This window comes from Miniopterus schreibersii (assembly GCF_964146895.1).
Source record: "Miniopterus schreibersii genome assembly, chromosome: 9".
Classification (NCBI taxonomy): Eukaryota; Metazoa; Chordata; class Mammalia; order Chiroptera; family Miniopteridae; genus Miniopterus; species Miniopterus schreibersii.
Genome location: NC_138118.1, coordinates 17,483,812 through 17,501,654, shown reverse-complemented (window position 1 = coordinate 17,501,654; position 17,843 = coordinate 17,483,812). Strand labels below are relative to the sequence as shown.

The window sequence follows — 17,843 nt, the reverse complement described above, 5'->3', positions numbered from 1 at the left end:
GCATTCGCTGGTACCTTTTAATAATCAAATGTTTTTGGTGGTTGTAGAGGGCCTTTCCTTATACTTTACCTGTTTGTTTCACAAGTATTACCTTAGGTAAAATTTAGGGCAAAAATATAGCTTAACATCTTATTACTCATTAATCATTTTATTTTTGGTAGTCTCATTTTCCCAGTCTGAGAATCCTTGAAAACTACTTTGTTTCTTGAGTGGAAGGCAGGGCACAGCACCTGGGGATCGATAAATAACTTCTTTTTAACTCCTTGAAGACCCTTGGGTATTTTCATGTCTTAGTACTTAAAGGTCCAGTAAACTCTTTGGTTTCTAGAGAGCTCCATGACTAAGGAAGTGTGCCACTGCCCAGCTACAGATGACAGGAGGATGTGAGGTTTGACTTTTCCTAAGGGCTAGCACATAACTCTTCCCCCTTTTTCTTTTTCTTCTTTGATAAGAAGTTGGTGTGGTAGGTGGTGGTAAACATGACTGCATCCTGCATGGGGAAACTGTCATTTTTAGAGTTGTTTGGAAAGACTGAACTAAGGGAGTCATGTTTTCAGCCCTTTCCGTTAAGGGCTGATCCCAACCTTGGTAATAGTTTACCTAGTTTTCCAGGCTTCAGATGTGTGTGTGTCCTTACCTTCGTTTTAGCATGTCTGGATACCATCTCTACTTCTATTTAGTTTGAAAATCTTTGGGATCATCAGCTGTTTTTTAAATTGAAATGTTATTTTAAAAGGAAACTTAATTTCACTATTGAAAATGGAAAACCACTGTTGCTCTAACCCAAAAGTACCTTTAAGAAAAACCCCCACAATGAAAACAAAACATTATTAAATCCTAGCTAGGTACTGTTTTGCAGAGTACTGTGAAAGAAGTTTAACAAGTGGTGGAGATGTGGTAAAAAAAAAAAAAAAAAGGCTTCCTGCCACCAAGCTGAAACTTTTATACTTACTAGGAAGGATTGAAAGAGAATTGAAAAGGGGACAGTTCTTATGTATGTGTAAATATTAAATGCTGGTACATACGTTCATATACCACTTAAAGCAGTTTTTTTTTGTTTTTGTTACTATAAGCCCACCATACTTTGGGAGAACTGAACTGATTTTCTGGGGTGGCTCTGGTTCAATTCACTAGCTTCACTGATGACTAGTCATATAACCTTGGGCAAGTAATTTTGCACCTTCAAGTTCCAGATTTGCCTGTAAACAAACATAGTAACAGTACTCACCTATGAGGTTATTGCTGACTAAGTGAGAGAGCACATGTAAAACACAGTTTAGCACATGTGATGTTCAGTAACCATTAGCTGGTATTAGGAGTCCAGCAGTTTCCTCAGTCCCCAAGTTAGATGGGGAGTGAAAATGGAACTGGCTGGGACAAAATAAGAGGAATAAGGACACTGACAAGTTTTGTGAGTCTAAAGTTGTTCAATTGAAAGGACTGGCTTTAGTTTTGAGATTATATTTTTACTATGTTTGGGGGGCTAACGTGTCCTTTATTTTATAAACAGTGTGATGACATTTGTTTTATAAATAAAACATGGGTAACATGTCAGTCTCTATTTTTGAGGGGTGGGGGAAACTTTACTGGTTTGAAACTTAAAAGAGCCTGGGAACCTCTGGCACCGTAGGACCGTGTGTGCTGGCACAGCAGAGACATGCACACTGGCACGTGTGGAACTCTTCTGAACTTCAGAGGCATCATCCATTGTACTGTTATTTAGGAATGACAAAACATTCAAGTAATGTGTGGGAACGGGCAATTGTGTGAGTACTAGTCATTCATTGGCACAGGTGCACCTGGTTAGGCAAAAATATAGCAGGCAAAGTTCTGACTTCCTTTGGCTCCTGCCCCTATCCTCCCAGCAACCCTCTAGCCTCTGGTTCTTGAGGTTCAGCTTGCATTTCATCTCCCTTCTCCAACACTCTTATCACTGCCCCGCCATAAAAAACACTTATCAAAACTTGAAGTTGATATATTTAGAACAATTTTTTTACTATACTGTAAAACATTTTCTATTTTCTTTGTCCCAAGGGGGACTGAGTAATCCATATTTCTTTGGGGTTTTCTGGGCCTCTTTGCCAATTCCCCAAATCCACAAGGAAGAACAGCCACAGCCCTTACCCGGCTTTGGCACCTCTATTGTCTCGGCATAATTATCAGCAACCCCCCCTTTTTTACTGTCAGAGTGTTCTGATTTGAGTGATAAAACCTATATTTAGTGGTCATAGTAAGATCAGTTAAGTCTGGGAAAAAGAGTGTGGGGTGGCACAGTTCATAGACCAATCTAAACAGAAGGTGGATGGTTCTGTAAGCCTAGCTTGGGTGGCCTGGAGGAGGAGGGCCTTGTGGCTGAGAAGAAAGGCTTTTATGGAGAATAGGCAGCCTAGGCTTGAGGCCCCAGTTTGTACACTTAATTCTGGACAAAGCTGTTTACCTGAGGCAGTAGCTTTGTTTCATGGTGGAAAAGGGGGACTTGAGAATTTAAATAGTGATGGTTTTCTTGGAGAATGGGTTGGGAAAATCAGATGTGATATTTTCAGATCTGTTTTTGTTTTAAAAATCGTTTCTGGGGAGATGGTGAAATGACAGGACTTGACAGAGGCAGAGGAGTAAAATGGATGAGATAAAAGGCAGGAGACATGGGTAAAAACAGGTGGGAATACTCAGATGTCCACAAAGCAACCTGGATTCAATGTGCAAGGTAAAGGCAGCTTGCCTGAGGTGACTAAGGGCCCTGGAAATTTGGAGGGGAGAAAGGAGAACGAAGGCTTGCGAGTTTCTGTTTCTAGTCTCTAGAGTACACTAAGGTGATGTCAGTGAACTTTAAAACCTTATGAATTCTGTTCCAGGAGGGAAATTCCTTTGTATTGTAGCTTTGAATACCAAGGGGCATTTTTATTTTTTGCAACACCACCAAACTGGATCGTTATGCAAAGTGTAATTTATCTGCTTACCTAATAGGACTCTTGCAGGTCTTCATGCAAAGTGGTGTCTTCTGTTCCTCCCTTTCCTTCCTTCCCTCTGTGTGTAAGGGAGAGGAGACTCAGTGGACCTGGGTCCCGGAATCCCTCTGAGATCTATTATTCTGTGTGGGTAATTGCTTGTGTTATTACTCTTGGCAGGTGAGCCCTTTCACGGCCCAGAGGCCTGGAGGCTGCCTCTATTACTTAAAAGCCCAGTTATCTTGTTAAACTCCTCTCCAGTGAGAGCTTTAGAGTCTCCTGAGACCTCCCTCCTGCCTCTTTGTGGGGCACAGGCCCAGCTAGCCTTTAACCCTGCCCTGCCTGTGTTAGTCATTGCGATCCTAGCTCCAGAATAACTTTCTACATAGCAAGGCAGTATAGGGCTGCTAGCCAGACTGCTTGGTTCCATTAAATTCTTAAGAGTCCTGTACAGGTGCTCTGAATAAAAGTATCTCTTACTCTCAGTTCAGAAGAAAATGTATTTCTTTGATTATCAACAGGAGAAGCTGAAAGTCAATGTAGAGAGAAGAATAAGCTTGAGACTCAGATAACCTGAGGAACAGGAACTCAGAAAATTGATTTTTGAAAGTGGTTGATGGTACATCAGGCTAATTGTAAAGATGTCCCACATATCTGAGCTGCCCATAAACTTTCACTTGAAATTTTTCTGCTGCATATGTTACAGTTAATTTATTTTGTTACTCGGTGGAGAAAGTGCCTTCTCCTCCAAAGGTGAGGGGAATCACCAGCTAGATGATATGGTTTGCATAGGGCAAGTAGAATATTATGGGTGTTTTAAATATGGAGGAGCAGCCTCTTTTGGGCAGTACCTGCAGTGAAGATATCACAGCACAACCCAGATTGTGGCCAAACAGCCTTTTGTTTAACTTCCTGAGGACCTGTGAAGTCTGTGCATTTTGATGGAGGATAGGGTGGGCTAGGGCACCAGCATATAGTGGGGAAGGAATGACTACTTGTCTGGCAATTATTCCTTCATGGCAGTCTCCCTAGGCTTTTAATGATGAGAATCCTGGGATGGTGCCTTAACTTAGCAATAAAGGACTCTGAAATATTTATGGTAGATTTGTGATTTGTATTTCTTTATTTTGACATCTAAAATTGACTATCAACATTTCAAATACGAAAAGTTTCCAAACAGGTTTGGAAAATAAAACTAGAAATTTAACGCTTTTCGTGGATAGCATAGAATTTGAATTACTTCCTTGAGTTCTACAGTCAGTTCTGCGTATAAACCAAAATAAATGTATTAGATGTTCTTTAGAGATGATTCACTCTGAATATTATTATTATGCTTAATAACTTAGTTTCTGTATTGCTGTAAGTTCTAAAAAATGCACATGACTTTACAGAAGCAAACCTGAGGAGTAGTGAATGCCACAGTCTTCATTTGTCTTCATTTCTCTAGGATATTTCAAGATCTCTGGTATACTTTCATTTAGCTGTATCTGGCACACAGGCCCCCTACCCCTTTTTATCATTGAGTTATGATTTGACTTTGGTACAGTGTACATTTTGCTCAGGGACACAGTGATGGCAGTGCTGTGAGGAGGAGCGATAAGAGATGACAGCAGCTACAGCCATTGTAGATGGGAATAGGTGCTCTCTCCCCCTCCCTGGATCAGGAATTGTGGCTGTACTACTCTTCTTCCTCTGAGCATTGGAGTTGGGGAGGAGGAGTCAGAGTTAAGGGGGAGAGGGGCTGAACACACAGAGCCGACTGAGTAGCCCCTGTGACATAATCTCAGGCTTTCCACCCTGCCTTGGCAGCCCTGGCTTCACCTCTGTTTGCCCCTAAAGGGAGGAGGACAAGTCTGCTTGTCATCAATACTTTTTTCTTGGATTTCTTTAACAGAAGAAGGAAATTCCGTTGTATTGTAGTCTTGAATACCAAGGGGCATTTTTATATTTGGCAGCAGCCCCAAACAGTGAATCATTATGTCTTGCATATGGTAGTGTTTAATAACTGTTGGTTTGATTTGGGGAACCAGCCCATGGAAGCTTTACTTTCTTAGTGATTTAGTCTCTGACACCTGCTTTGTTGGCACACATAAATGGAGATTTTAATTTGGAAAAAGATTTAATCAGTAGGTAACCTCAGATACCCCTTTAACAGACATCAGCTCCCCAAATGCTTGTTTCTACATGTGGCATGGTGGGCCATCAGGATTGGGGGATTTCAGGTCTAGTCCTTGCTCTTCCATCAATACTTTATTTTAAGCAAAAGTCACTTGACTTGTCTTGCGTGCTTTTTCATCTGTAAAACCAAGGTCTCAGATTAGATGCTCTCTGTAGCTGCCCTCTCTCTGTAGATGATCTTTATAGTCCCCCTGAGATTTAAACTCCCCTATTTCCAAACAGGCCCAATTTGTGGTACAGCTAGCCTGGGAGCAGCCACTTAAGCTTGTCTCTGCTGAATGTGCTAGTTCACCTGGAGCAAGTGAAATGGATGCCATGATCCTGTGGGCTTCCAGTTCACTATGTTTGAATGCTGGGCTCTCTTAATTTAGGTTTGCTTCTTGCTCTTGCCAGAAAAAGAAAGAAGAAGCTGTCTATGTTGGCAAGTATTCTGGAAAGACCTCCCAGACCATACAGCTTATGTTCTTTTGGGATTGCTTGCTTTTTGTCTAAATGACTTTTTAATTTTCAAGAGATGATTCTTCCTGTGGAGGCAACAGCTCTGGCTGATAGGAAGCTTTTTCCTGATCAGCTTTCCAAAATTTTCTCTAATTTAGTTTCTTTTTGCCTCATTAAAGTATATGTAATAAAACCTTTCTTACCCTGTCTGCAACAGCTCCTTCCTTGTCCTCTAATGATATTTTTAGGTGGAGAAAAATGTCCAGAGAAGAGTCCTCCCTGGCTTGCTTCTTTGTCACTCTGACAGTCCCTACACATGTAGCCTTTGGGTTGTGGCAGTCGCAGGGTCCCAGATGGCACTGTGCACCTTTCAGCCCAATGACTTTCCTGGTTCTCCTTTCTCTGCCACATAAGGAAAGGACTTTATTGTACTTGCTGTATTGTTCTCAGAAAACTTGTATTGTTTTCAGTCATTTTCATCTTTTAAGAGCTTTGCAGATTTCACTGAAGTTCTGCTTCCTTCTTGTGACTTCTGTCTTGTCATTTCCATAGGACTCGAAAGTTTACAGTAGCCCTCCATTCTGTGGTGAATCACCATGCCTGATTTTAGGTTCTGAGTCAGCTGCCCTTTAAAAAAAAAACTTTTGTTCGTGTTGTTCAGCTAAGCATCTAATCTTCCTGGAAGATATGGAAATCCTCGGTAGGAGTGATAACACATTTTTATGTCCCTATGCTTTTGTACTTCTTTATTGGACCTTAAAATTTTTTTTAATTGAAATAAATACACATACCATAAAATTCCCCATCTTAAAGTACACAGTTCAGTGGTTTTTACTGTATTCACACAACTAGCACTACTGTCTAATTCCAGAACATTTTCATTGCTAATACAAAAGAAAAAGAAAGGCTGTACCCATTAACAGTTACTTCCTATTTTCCCCTCCCTTCAGCCTTTGGGAACCACTGGTATACTTTCTGTCTCTATGGATTTGCCTATTCTGGACATTTCATATAAGTGGGATCATTCAATTTGTGGCTTTTTCTGTCTGGCTTCGTTCATGTAGCATAATGTTTTCAAGGTTTGTCCATGTTGTAGCATCAGTCAGTACTTCATTTCTTTTTAATTTCTGAATAATACCATTTTATGTGTAAACCACATTTTATTTATTTGTTCATAACTTGATGGACATTTGGATTGTTTCCACTCATTTTGGCTGTTATGAACTGTATTGTAATAAACATTTTTATACGAGTTTTTGTGTGGACGTATGTTTTATTTTTCTTAGGTATATACCCAGGAATGGAATTGTTGGGTGATATGGTAATCCTTTGTTTAACTTTTAAGGGGCTGTCAGACTGTTTTCTGTTCAACAATGTATGCAGCTTTGGATTTCTCCACATCCTTGCCAATACTTGTTATTGTCTGTCTTATTGATTATAGTTATTGTAGGTACTGTGAAATGATGTCATAGTGGTTTTGTTTGCATTTCCCTTATGACTAATGATGTTGAGCATTTTTTCATGTCCTTGTTGGCTGTTTGTGTATCTTCTTTGGTTAAATGTCTTTTCAAATCCTTTGTCCATTTTTAATTGGGTTGTCTTTATTGTTGAGTTATAATTGTTCTTTATTCTAGATACTAGACTTTTATCCAATATGTTTTTCTTCTTATTTTCTTAAACATGTCGGTTGAAGCACAATGTTTTTAATTTTGATGAAGTTCAGTTTATACTTTTTTTTGTTTCTTGTGCTCTTTCAGGTAGTATCATATCTAAGAAATCATTGCCTAATCCAAAGCCATGAAGATTTACACTTCTGTTTTCTTCTAAGAGTAGAAGAAAACGTTTCACTCTTACATTTAGGTCTCTTACGTCTGATCCTTTCTACGTTAACTTCTACCTTGCACCATCTACAAAAGTTAACCTCATTCTTTTGCACATGGATACCCAGTTTTCAGTTTTTATTGAAAAGATTATTCTTTCCTCATTAAATTTTCTTGGCACCCTTGTTGAAATTTAACTGACTGTAAATGTGTGGGTTTATTTTGGGCCTCCTTTTTGTAACATGTTAGTATTTATTAGATGGCTGTCTTCATTCTTTTTGTTGTTAATCCTCACCTGAGAATAATTTCTCCATTGACCTTTTAGAGAGTGGAAGGAAGATAGGGAGGGGGAGAGACAGAGAAACATCAATTGGTTGCTTCCCACACACACCCAGAGCTGGGCTAGGGAATGAACCTGCAACCCAGGTACATGCCCTTGACTGGAATCGAACCTGCGACCCTTTGGTGTGCAGGCTGATGCTCTATCCACTGAACCATGCTGGCAGGGCTGTCCTCATTCTTTATATTGGGTCTGCATATTGGCAAATATTGCTAAGGTATACCGGTTCTATCTTAACAGGTTGATAGAACTGTTGTATCTTAACACCTTGCTGAACAACTAATATGATCCAGAACTAGTCCATGTGGCTGGCTACTTTTATGTCATGACCAGTCAGCAAGCTGTTTAAAGTTACTTAAATTAATGTAAGTGCAGACACGAGTTATCTCGTGACTGGTCAGCAAGGTGAACATGTTGGTAGACCTGTTAAGCCAGTCCTTGCAGAGCTAATAAGATGCTCTCAGCTAATAAGATTCCATTCTTAGGCCAAGATGATTTTTGCTCTTGGGCTGTGAAAAAAATAAATACTGGCTTTATTGGCATGCTTAAGCATTTCTGTGCCATTGCTTTCTTTGCCCTAAGTATAGTGTAGCTAGGTTTTTAAGAATTATTCTATTCTATCTTCTGGTGTCTGCGGTCTGGAGGTTTAAGAGTTAAATGCACCAAATCATTTATCAGGATCTAGTAAAGATCTAATGTGGCGTTTCTGTTGCTGAGCAACGTTTTAGTGGCTACCCATGAAGTGTTGCACTGTAGGTAAATCTAGTAAACCCGTAAGTGGGTTTGAACAGTTTTGAGTCCCCATTTTCCTTCTCAGCTGGCTTATTTCAGCCTTTGTCACCATCGAATTGTGCCCTGAAGCCAGGTCCTCTGAATCATACTGTGTCCTTCTGCAACCTTTATTGGCAGTGCTGAGAAATGTCTAATCCATAACCTCAATCAAAATGACTCATTGTGACAGCTATTTTCACAAACCTCCTAATGTATCAGGTAGGGCTAAGATCGTTTTTCTAGAATGTCACTTTATTAATGTAATTGGATAAAGCAGTTACCATATGACTTGCTTTCTATGCCCTATAAATTAGCAATTAAGGATAATTACCACATCCATGAAAGTTTGCAACATGAATCAGTACAGCTTTGGGAGAACAATTACCCATGACAGTTTCCTCTCAATATTAATATTTCTCTGAAATTAAAATTTCAGTAAACAAGCGATATATTTTACTTATGTTTATTGTTTGTTTGTCTTCCCACACTAGAATGTTAGCTCTTCAAGAACAGGCATTTTTGTCTGTTTTATTTCACTGAAGTGTGCCACTTGCCTGGAACAATGCCTGGCACATAGTAGGAACTCAGTAAGATTCCACTGAATTAATAAATGATAAATGAATCAATCAATGAATAAAACTATAAAAATAATCAACTTAGGTGTCAGGTCTTTCACTGAGGAAAATGACTTGTTTTAATGCCATATGAGACAAAAATTGTTTGATATATAGACCCTTGTTCTTTTTCATATTTTGTTTTAAGTATTTTTTCCCCTAGAAACTGTTTCTCCTTGGCTTATTTGGTGGGGAACCTTAGGTAAGAGAAAGTAATTAAAATTTTTTTATTGAGGAAGAACTTGAGTGAAGACTATTGACAAGTGAGGCAGGTAGAGGGAGTTTAGCAGTACTTGGAAGATGAAATGGAGATAGTTCAAAACAAACTAGCCCTCCTTTCTGCTACTTTGGTTCCTTTAAATAGTAGGAAGGAGACTAGTTCTTCCCTTGTGGACAGGTCTCTCTTCTTCCGTAATGGTCTGCAGACAGTTTTTTCCAGCCCCTCTGGCAAGGCTATGGTCAAATGAGGGGGGAGAGAGTTTCAGAGGAAAGATGCACACATGTCAGTTCTTCCTGGGGGAATAGGAATAGTAGTGTCTGCCACGTGTGTATCTATTCTTGTTGCTTAGGAAGTTGAATTGGTGACTGTTGCTTGATTTTATATATACAATAGTATAAAAGGTGTAGAGCAGCCTATAAAGTAAAAGTCATCTCTGCAGTATTAATTCAAGCACTGACTACTGTCTGAATGGCATTATTTGGAGTAAAAATGTAAAGAAGTTCTGATAGCAGTTTTTAGAAAGCATTCTGGGAGTGGAGGGTATACTAAAGAAGCTTTGCAAAATTTCTGTGTACAACTTGTTTGCCGAAGGCCTTAATGGGACCAGGATAATAGTTACAGACCCATTGTTCCCTAGAAACCTAGTATACTAGGTGGAGACATTAGCAGTAATACCTCTCTGATATTTAGGGGAAAAGGGGGGCTCTTCTCATCTGTCATTTTGCTTTCTTTAAAAAATGATGTTTTTATTGATTTCAGAGAGGAAGGGAGAGGGAGAGCTAGAAACATCAATGATGAGAGAATCATTGATTGGCTGCTTCTTTGTGCACCCCCCATTGGGGATCGAGCCCACAACCTGGGCATGTGTCCTGACCTGGAATCGAACCTCTGTCTTCTGGATCATAGGTCGATGATCTGCTGAACTACACTAGCTGGGCAGTAATTCTGTTCTCGAGTTTTTCAGTGGCCTTCGTCAGACTGAGAAATAAGGATTGTGTCCTAGTCTGGGTCAGTATTCACTTATCAGAGTTCACCTTGATTAGCCAAGGTGAGTTTTCTTATAAATGGGCCTTAGCAATTCCGACTGGGCTTACCAAGAGGTACTGGCTCTCCTAGGAGGGCTTTATTACTTTTTGTGAAAACTTGATTAAAACTGAGGAGCAGGCATTAGAGACAGATGCTCTGATTTTCCTGCTGTATGTAGCTGGGCTGTCCTCAGCCCTGTTTGGAATATTTGCATGAATGATTTCAAGTGCAGGTATTTTACAATGTGCTATTCTTGTTCCTGCCACTTGTGAAGAATTAACTATAAATGAATCAGGTCCAAGCTCTTTTCCTTTTCTTCCTTTGGCCCTTCTCATTTCAGGAACATCAAGCATCCTCTGCCCTAGTATACCTGTTCTTCCCTGGCTTTGCTTTGTTTGAGACTGTGTTTTATTAGAATGTCAGTTTCTTGGGATTATATTCAGTTCTCAGGAAAGGCTCTAGCATGGGTTCTCAGGAAAGGCTCTAGCAAGGCTATTTGGTTGGAAGCTGTGAAGTTTAATTGCTGATCACACTTGATCAGAAAGGATAAAAAGAGCATTACTTGTAACTAGTAAGAAGACAGTCTTTTATTATGTGTGTCATGGTGTAGCTGGGGAGGAGCCATTAAGACTAAAGTGTATGTGCTGAAGGTATTAGGAGTACTTAGACATTGATTAGAGTACTATTTTTTAAAAAGTTGGAATATGTGTATTTGTTGGACAGAATTTCTGTAACAAGGTAGTAGAATGGATAAATGAATTGTGCTATAGTCGTACAATGGAATAAATACTATACAGCTGTGAAAATTAATAAATTAGTGTTTCACATCACCATGAATGAGTTTCACCAAAAAACCCAAAAACTGACTAAAAGAAGCAAGTTACTGATGGGTACATGCAATAGACTCAATTTATATAGAGTTCAGAAAAAAGGCAGAATGAAACTGTGTTGCTTAGAGATGTGTACTTAGGTGGCAAAATTGTACAGGAAATCAGGGGAAGGATTATCACAGTGGTCAGGATAATGGTGGTTGGGAGAAGGAAGAGGCTACAGGTAGAAAAGGTCACGGAGAGAATCCAAGGTTCTGGCAGTGTTTTACTTCTTAACTTGGGTGCTGGTTACTCAGTTATTTGTTGATCTTATTCTTTAACATGTACATGTATGTTTCAATGCACTTCCTTTATTTATATTAATATATTTCAACTTAAAGTGTGAGTTACGGTAGAGAGGTGAAGGAGTCTTGTCAGCTAAGCAGATGTGTATAGGAGAGGCTTCCCTTCCTATGCCTGCCTTCCTTCCTTTGACTCAGCTTCCTTTCCAAGGACTCTTCCTTCACAGAGAACTATGTGGTCTTGTCTCCTGCAGAGCTCTATGTTGGCAGAACTCTCCAATCTTGTGTCTGTGAACTTTTCAGCAGCTTCTCTTGTTTTGAGGCTTGGAAATGAGGGTCTTTCAGACCTAGTGAAGCCAGTGTCCACCTGTTCATTAAATCATGCCTCACTGAGCAAAGACAACTTGAATGGCTTGGGTTATGTTTGTCATTTTTTCTTTACACCTTTTCTTCTCCCACTTGAAATCCTCCTTCTACCCTGCAAATATCTGAAAGTTAAAGAGCTTCAGAGCTCTTTTCACAGTTGATCTAATCAAAGTTGCTCTAATCCAAGACACCAGAACCCCGAGGTTCTGTGCCTGGTGCCTTTGATTAGAGAGATGAAAGGAGCTGCTGTGCTCAGGAGCCTTAAGGTGCTTCTTAGATTTTTCTGCTTCAGTAATCTAGAACATGGGTTTTCTAGATTACTTCTGTATTTCTGTCTTAGCCTAGACTCAGTGCTGTAGAAGCATATATACTAGTCTCTGGCTGCACTGCTCTTAACTCAGCTTCTTCTGATGGTGTGTAGGGGCTTCTTCCACCAGTTTCCCCTTTTCATAGGCCTTCCTGCCCTGGAATGGATGTGTGGATGGAGACATTAACTTCCTGATAATTGAAAAGAACACCAGGTGGGGGTGCTTGCAGGGATGAAATTATAAAGGTTATTAACCTCCATCTCACATACCTCTTCACTCTAATCAGTCTGTTTTATGACTTTTCTAGCACTTGTTAACTTCCTACTTGTATTTCTGGATCAGATAATTTCAGCGTTTAGTCCAAGTTTTTATGTGGGTGTTTCTCTTATAAAATTAAAAATAATCTCCTGCGGCCTGGCCGTGTGGCTCAGTTGGTTGGAGTGTCATCCCGTACATCAAAAAGGTTGCATGTTCCATTCCTGGTCAGGGCACATACCTTTGTGGGTTCAATCTCTGGGCAGGGAGCATATAAGAGGCAACTAATCAGTGTTTCTCTCTCAAATCAATGTTTCTCTTTCTTCCTCTCTCTCCCTTCCTTTCTCTCTCAAATCAATAAGTATGTCCTCAGTTGAAGATTAAAAATAATCTCATTCATTTACTCACTCAACAAATATTTGAGTGCTTCCAAGGTACCAAGTACTCTTGTACATGTTGGGGATACAGTATTGAACAATCTGTATTATGGTGCTGTTACCTCTAGACTGCTGATTTTTCTCTTTTTTTTTTTTTCTCCCCACACTCAGGTCCTGTCAGGGTGTGCCATCATTGTCCGAGGGCAGCCTCGTGGTGGGCCTCCTCCTGAGAGACAGATCAACCTTAGCAACATTCGCACTGGAAACCTTGCCCGCCGTGCAGCTGTAGCACAACCGGATGCAAAAGATACGCCTGATGAGGTAGGTTCTTCCTGAGGCCTCTCTGAGGCTGTGGACCCAGGTGATAGCCCACTCTTCTTGACAGATGTAAGGTTGATCTACACTTTCTTTTCTGTATATTTTGAGTGTTTTTATATCACAGGACTGATGACCCTGGACATACCCACAGTGTCTTGCATTGGTTTATATATGTTCACTGCCCTTGGCAGTGATCCCAGTCTTGGGGCCTTTTCTCATACTCTTTCGCTTTTCAGATTTGTTTGTGTTTAGATTCCTCCATCTCTTGGAATAGGTTAGGATATTTCCTAGGTAGTCTTGGCTGTTTGAGGTTGGCATTGGTTTTGGCAGAGCTTTTATATTAATTTTATATTAATTTATGTTTGAATTCTCCATTCATATTCAAAATTCAGTGAAAAATCGAGTTCTTCCCCCGAAGGACTATTGACATTACTAGTGTTTTGTGTCTTCTTCCAGAGACATTTATTGTCTGTGCAGGCACTCTCATTTTTCTAAGTGGTAGCAAATATACTATAAATACTGGCCTGTGTTTTATTACAGAGTCTTAATCTGGAATTCCTAAAGGCGTTGGAACTTCATAAAGTTTGCAAAATTTTGTGTAAACATGCATTTTTAAGGAAGGGAGCTTTTGTCAGTTTCTCAGGGCAACTTGTGGCTTAATACTAGTCAAGAACCATTTTGTTACGGGGATTTGAGAAACTTCTGAGCTTTTGCTCACTATCCTCTCCTTATCCCTTGTTCCCCCACCTCTAATGCCTGGCTACCTAGCCTTCATTGTAGTCTGCCTTGGACTCCTTCAGATCTTGCCTTTCCATATAGCTGCCATGAGTCCTAATTTGGCACTGTTTAGTCTTCTTGCTTCCTATAATTTGAAACATCAGCTCCTGTATCTCCTTTAGTTGTGCTTTGGTATCAAAAATGGAATTTCTGGAATTCTAATGATTTTTTCTTTGCCCCAACTTAATGATGTTGGGCAAGTTGGTACCTCAGCTGTCCTCTGCTATTCCCTGAGATAGTAGCTCATGGGGATCTTTTATGTAGGGAAAACATTTAATTTCCCCCCCATCTATAATCAAGGGTATTTTGTTTGAATTAAGAAGATAGTGAAGCAATGTTAGAGAAAATAGAGAAAATCACCCCAAATTCTGCTTTCAACAGCAATCAGTTAGATATTTGGGATAATGATCAAGTAGATCAAAGTCAGTTCTTTTTCATTGGTCCTCTCTCAGTGAGCACAAGTATTTGGAATAATAATAGTGAAGTGCTTAGCACATGTCTATAAAGTACTTAGTTGTTAGTTGTGGTAAGCACTAGTGTAATTTGTTAATTTCTTCTGTTACAAGTACTCCTAGTACTGTCAGACCAAGCACTGAAAATTAAATCTCTCTCAGTACTTTTCAAATTTTGGGTGGTATGTGCTTTTTTTGACAAAGATTTTGAATAGTTCTTTTCCCTTCAGTTATATGTATGTAACAGCTTGAGTGCTTCAGAGAGAAGAGTGTTGATCCTTGGCTGGCTAGAGCTGATCGAGTTCATTCCCCAGAAGGAAGAAGCAGTGTAGCCTCTAGGAAAGAAGGTTTTTATTTATTTATTTATTTATTTATTTATTTATTTATTTATTATTTATTTTTTTAAAAAATATCTTTATTGATTTCATAGAGAGGAAAGGAGAGGGAGAGAGAGATAGAAACATCAGTGATGAGAGAGTTATTGATTGGCTGCCTCCTGCATGCCCCTAACTGGGGACTGAGCCCACAACCCGGCATGTTCCCTGACAGGGAATCCAACCCCGGATTGCCTGGATCCTAGATAGACGCTCAGCAGCTGAGCTGCACCCGGCCGGGTGGAAAGAAGGTTTTTAATTTCCTATTTTGTGGATGCGAATCTAGGGCAGAGAAAGGCAAGGCCAGTTGGAACTTGTTTTAAAATATCTTAACTTGCTTGGCTCGCGTGGCTCAGCGGTTGAGCACCGACCTGTGATCCAGGAGATTACGGTTTGATTCCGGTCAGGGCAGTATGCCCAGGTTGCAGGCTCAATCCCCAGTAGGGGGTGTGCAGGAGGCAGTCAGTCAGTGACTCTTTCATCATTGATATTTCTGTCTCTATCTCTCTCCCTCCCTTCCTCTCTCTGAAATCAATAAAAGACATATTAAAAAAAAAATCTTAACTGTATCTTATGTAACAATACAGTAAAATCTTACCAGAACTATCCTAGGTGAAAGAATACCACATAATCTGATCCCAGATCTCTTTATAGTTTTATATATTTATATAATCTAGTGCCTTTTGTTTCTTCCAGAGCAATTCTTTGTCACTGGTTTTTCCTAGTAACTCTTCAAAGTTCTCTGACATGAAGTATTTGATAGCTGCAGATTTCATCCTTTCTCAGCTACAGTCACTATTTCTCCATCCTAATAATCTAGTCTCTCCTCGCCCTACTGTGATCTGTTTTTCCCCTGCTACCATGCCCTTGAAACTGCTCTAGCTCAAGGTAAGCAGTGACACCACTAATAAATCAGAAACCTGACTTCCTTGCTCTTATTTCAGCCATCCCCAGCCCCTAACATCCAGGTCTTTATCAAGACCTAAAGATTCTGTCTCCTTAAAACCTCTCTTCTCCAACCTTGAAACTTCATTACTACTCCTATTGTTCTTTGTTCAACTCTGATTGTGTGCTTGGAATTTTTTTTTTCATTTTAAGTCATTTTTATTTTTCAGTTATAGTTGACATACATTATTATATTAGTTTCAGGTGTACACCCCAGTGATTAGACATTACATAACTTACTAAGTGATCATCCTGATAAATCTTGCACCCATTTGTAAGATAGTTATTAAGAGTATTTTTTACTATGTCCCCTATGTTGTACTTTACATTCCCATGACTGTTCTGTAACAACCAGTTTGTACTTCTTAATCCCTTCACCTTTTTCACCCATCCCCCCAACCCTCCTCCCTTCTGACAACCATCAAAATGTTCTGTGTATCTATGAGTCTATTTCTGTTCTGTTTGTTTGTTATTTTGTTTTTTAGATTCAGTGTGGGTTTTTTTGTGCTTTTTTAAAAAAAGTATGTCTTTATTGATTTCAGAGAGAGAGAGGGAGGGGGAGAGAGAGATAGAAACATCAGCGATGAGAGAGTTATTGATCAGCTGCCTCCTGCATGCCTCCTGCTGGGGATTGTGCCTGCAACCCAGGCAAGTGCCCTGATTGGGAATCGAACTGAAATCCCCTGGATCATAGTAGATGCTCAACCGCTGAGCCACGCCGGCCAGGCAATCTATCAATTGTTGATAGATATACACTTATTGCCATTTTGTTGTTTATATATTTTCTCTTTTTCTTCTTTTTTTTAAATATATCTTCATTGATTTCAGAGAGAGGAAGGAAGAGGGAGAGAAAGAGATAGAAACATCAGTATTGAGAGAGTCATCATTGATTGGCTGCCTCCTGCACTCCCCCTACTGAGAGATGAACCCAAAACCTGGGCATGTGCCCTGATTGAGAGTCGAACCATGATCTCCTGGATCATAGGTTGGTGCTCAACCGCTGAGCCATGCCTGGCTGTGCCCTTTTTTCTTCTTAAAGAAGACCCTTTAACATTTCATGTAATACTGGTTTGGTGGTGGTGAACTCTTTGAGCTTTTTCTTTTTTCTCTCTTTTTAAAAAATTTATCACCCGGCCGGGCGTGGCTCAGTGGTTGAGCGTCAACCTAGGATCCAGGTGATCGGGGTTCGATTCCCTGTCAGGGCACATGCCCGGGTTGCGGGCTGCAGCCAATCAATGACTCTCATCATTGATGTTTCCATCTCTCTCCATCTCCTTTCCTCTCTCTGAAATCAATAAAGATATATTAAAAATAAAATATTAAAAAAAAATTTATCTTTATTGTTGAAAGTATTACAGATGTGTCTCTTTTCCCCCCATTGATCCCCTCCACCCTGCATCCGCCCCCACCCTCCAACCCCTAGGCCTTCACCACACTACTGTCTGTGTACAAGGGTTGTGCATATATATGCATGTAAGTTCTTTGATTAATCTCTCCCCACCCACTCCTCCACCCCTACCTTCCCTCTGAGATTCATCAGTGTGTTTCATGCTTCTGTGTGCTGGATCTCAGAGGGAGTGAGTTCTAGTAAGTCTATGCACAGGCCCTTTAAGAGGAGCTGCCTGGGACTCCAGCAGCGTTCTAATTCCCTCAGTCTCAATCGCTGTTAGTTTTTTACAGCCAGAAGTTATGGGGACTTCTCTTCCTGGCCCTGGAACCCTGGACTGCAGGACCTGGTGTGGGGCTGTGACCCCTTGCTCCTCAAGGGGGCCTCTGTAGCCAAGATACCCCTCCCAATTTTTATCTGCCACGCTCAGGTGTGGGACTAGCCCATTCCACCTCTACACCCCTCCTACCATTCTCTGTGTGGTTTCTTCTTTAGTTCCTAGTAGAACTTCTGTTCGGCCAGATTTCAGGTGGTTCTGAATGATGATTGTTCTGTAGTTTAGTTGTAATTTTGGTGTGGTTGTGGGAGGAGGCAGTACTGTGTTTACTTACGCCACCATCTTGATTTAACAAGTCCTGGAATATTGAAATAATAGTCTCTTTGCCTTTATTCTCTTTCTCTGTATGCTCCTAGATATATTTTTTAAATATTTCTTTATTGATTTTAGAGAGAGCGAGGGCGAGGGAGAGAGAGATAGAAACATCAGTGAAGAGAGTCATTGATCTGCTGCTTCCTGCACGCCCCTGACTGGGGATTGAGCC

The 17,843-nt window shown here is 40.3% G+C and overlaps 1 protein-coding gene across 1 annotated transcript in view; it reads left to right on the top strand.

The window, feature by feature from the left end:
- The window catches only part of SND1 (staphylococcal nuclease and tudor domain containing 1), a 419,115-nt gene that overhangs the window by 10,598 nt on the left and 390,674 nt on the right, over window positions 1-17,843 (top strand). The window contains exon 2 of the mRNA XM_081146624.1: window positions 12,941-13,090. Coding sequence (XP_081002750.1) covers window positions 12,941-13,090 — 150 coding nt within the window. The remainder of the gene's footprint in view (window positions 1-12,940; window positions 13,091-17,843) is intronic.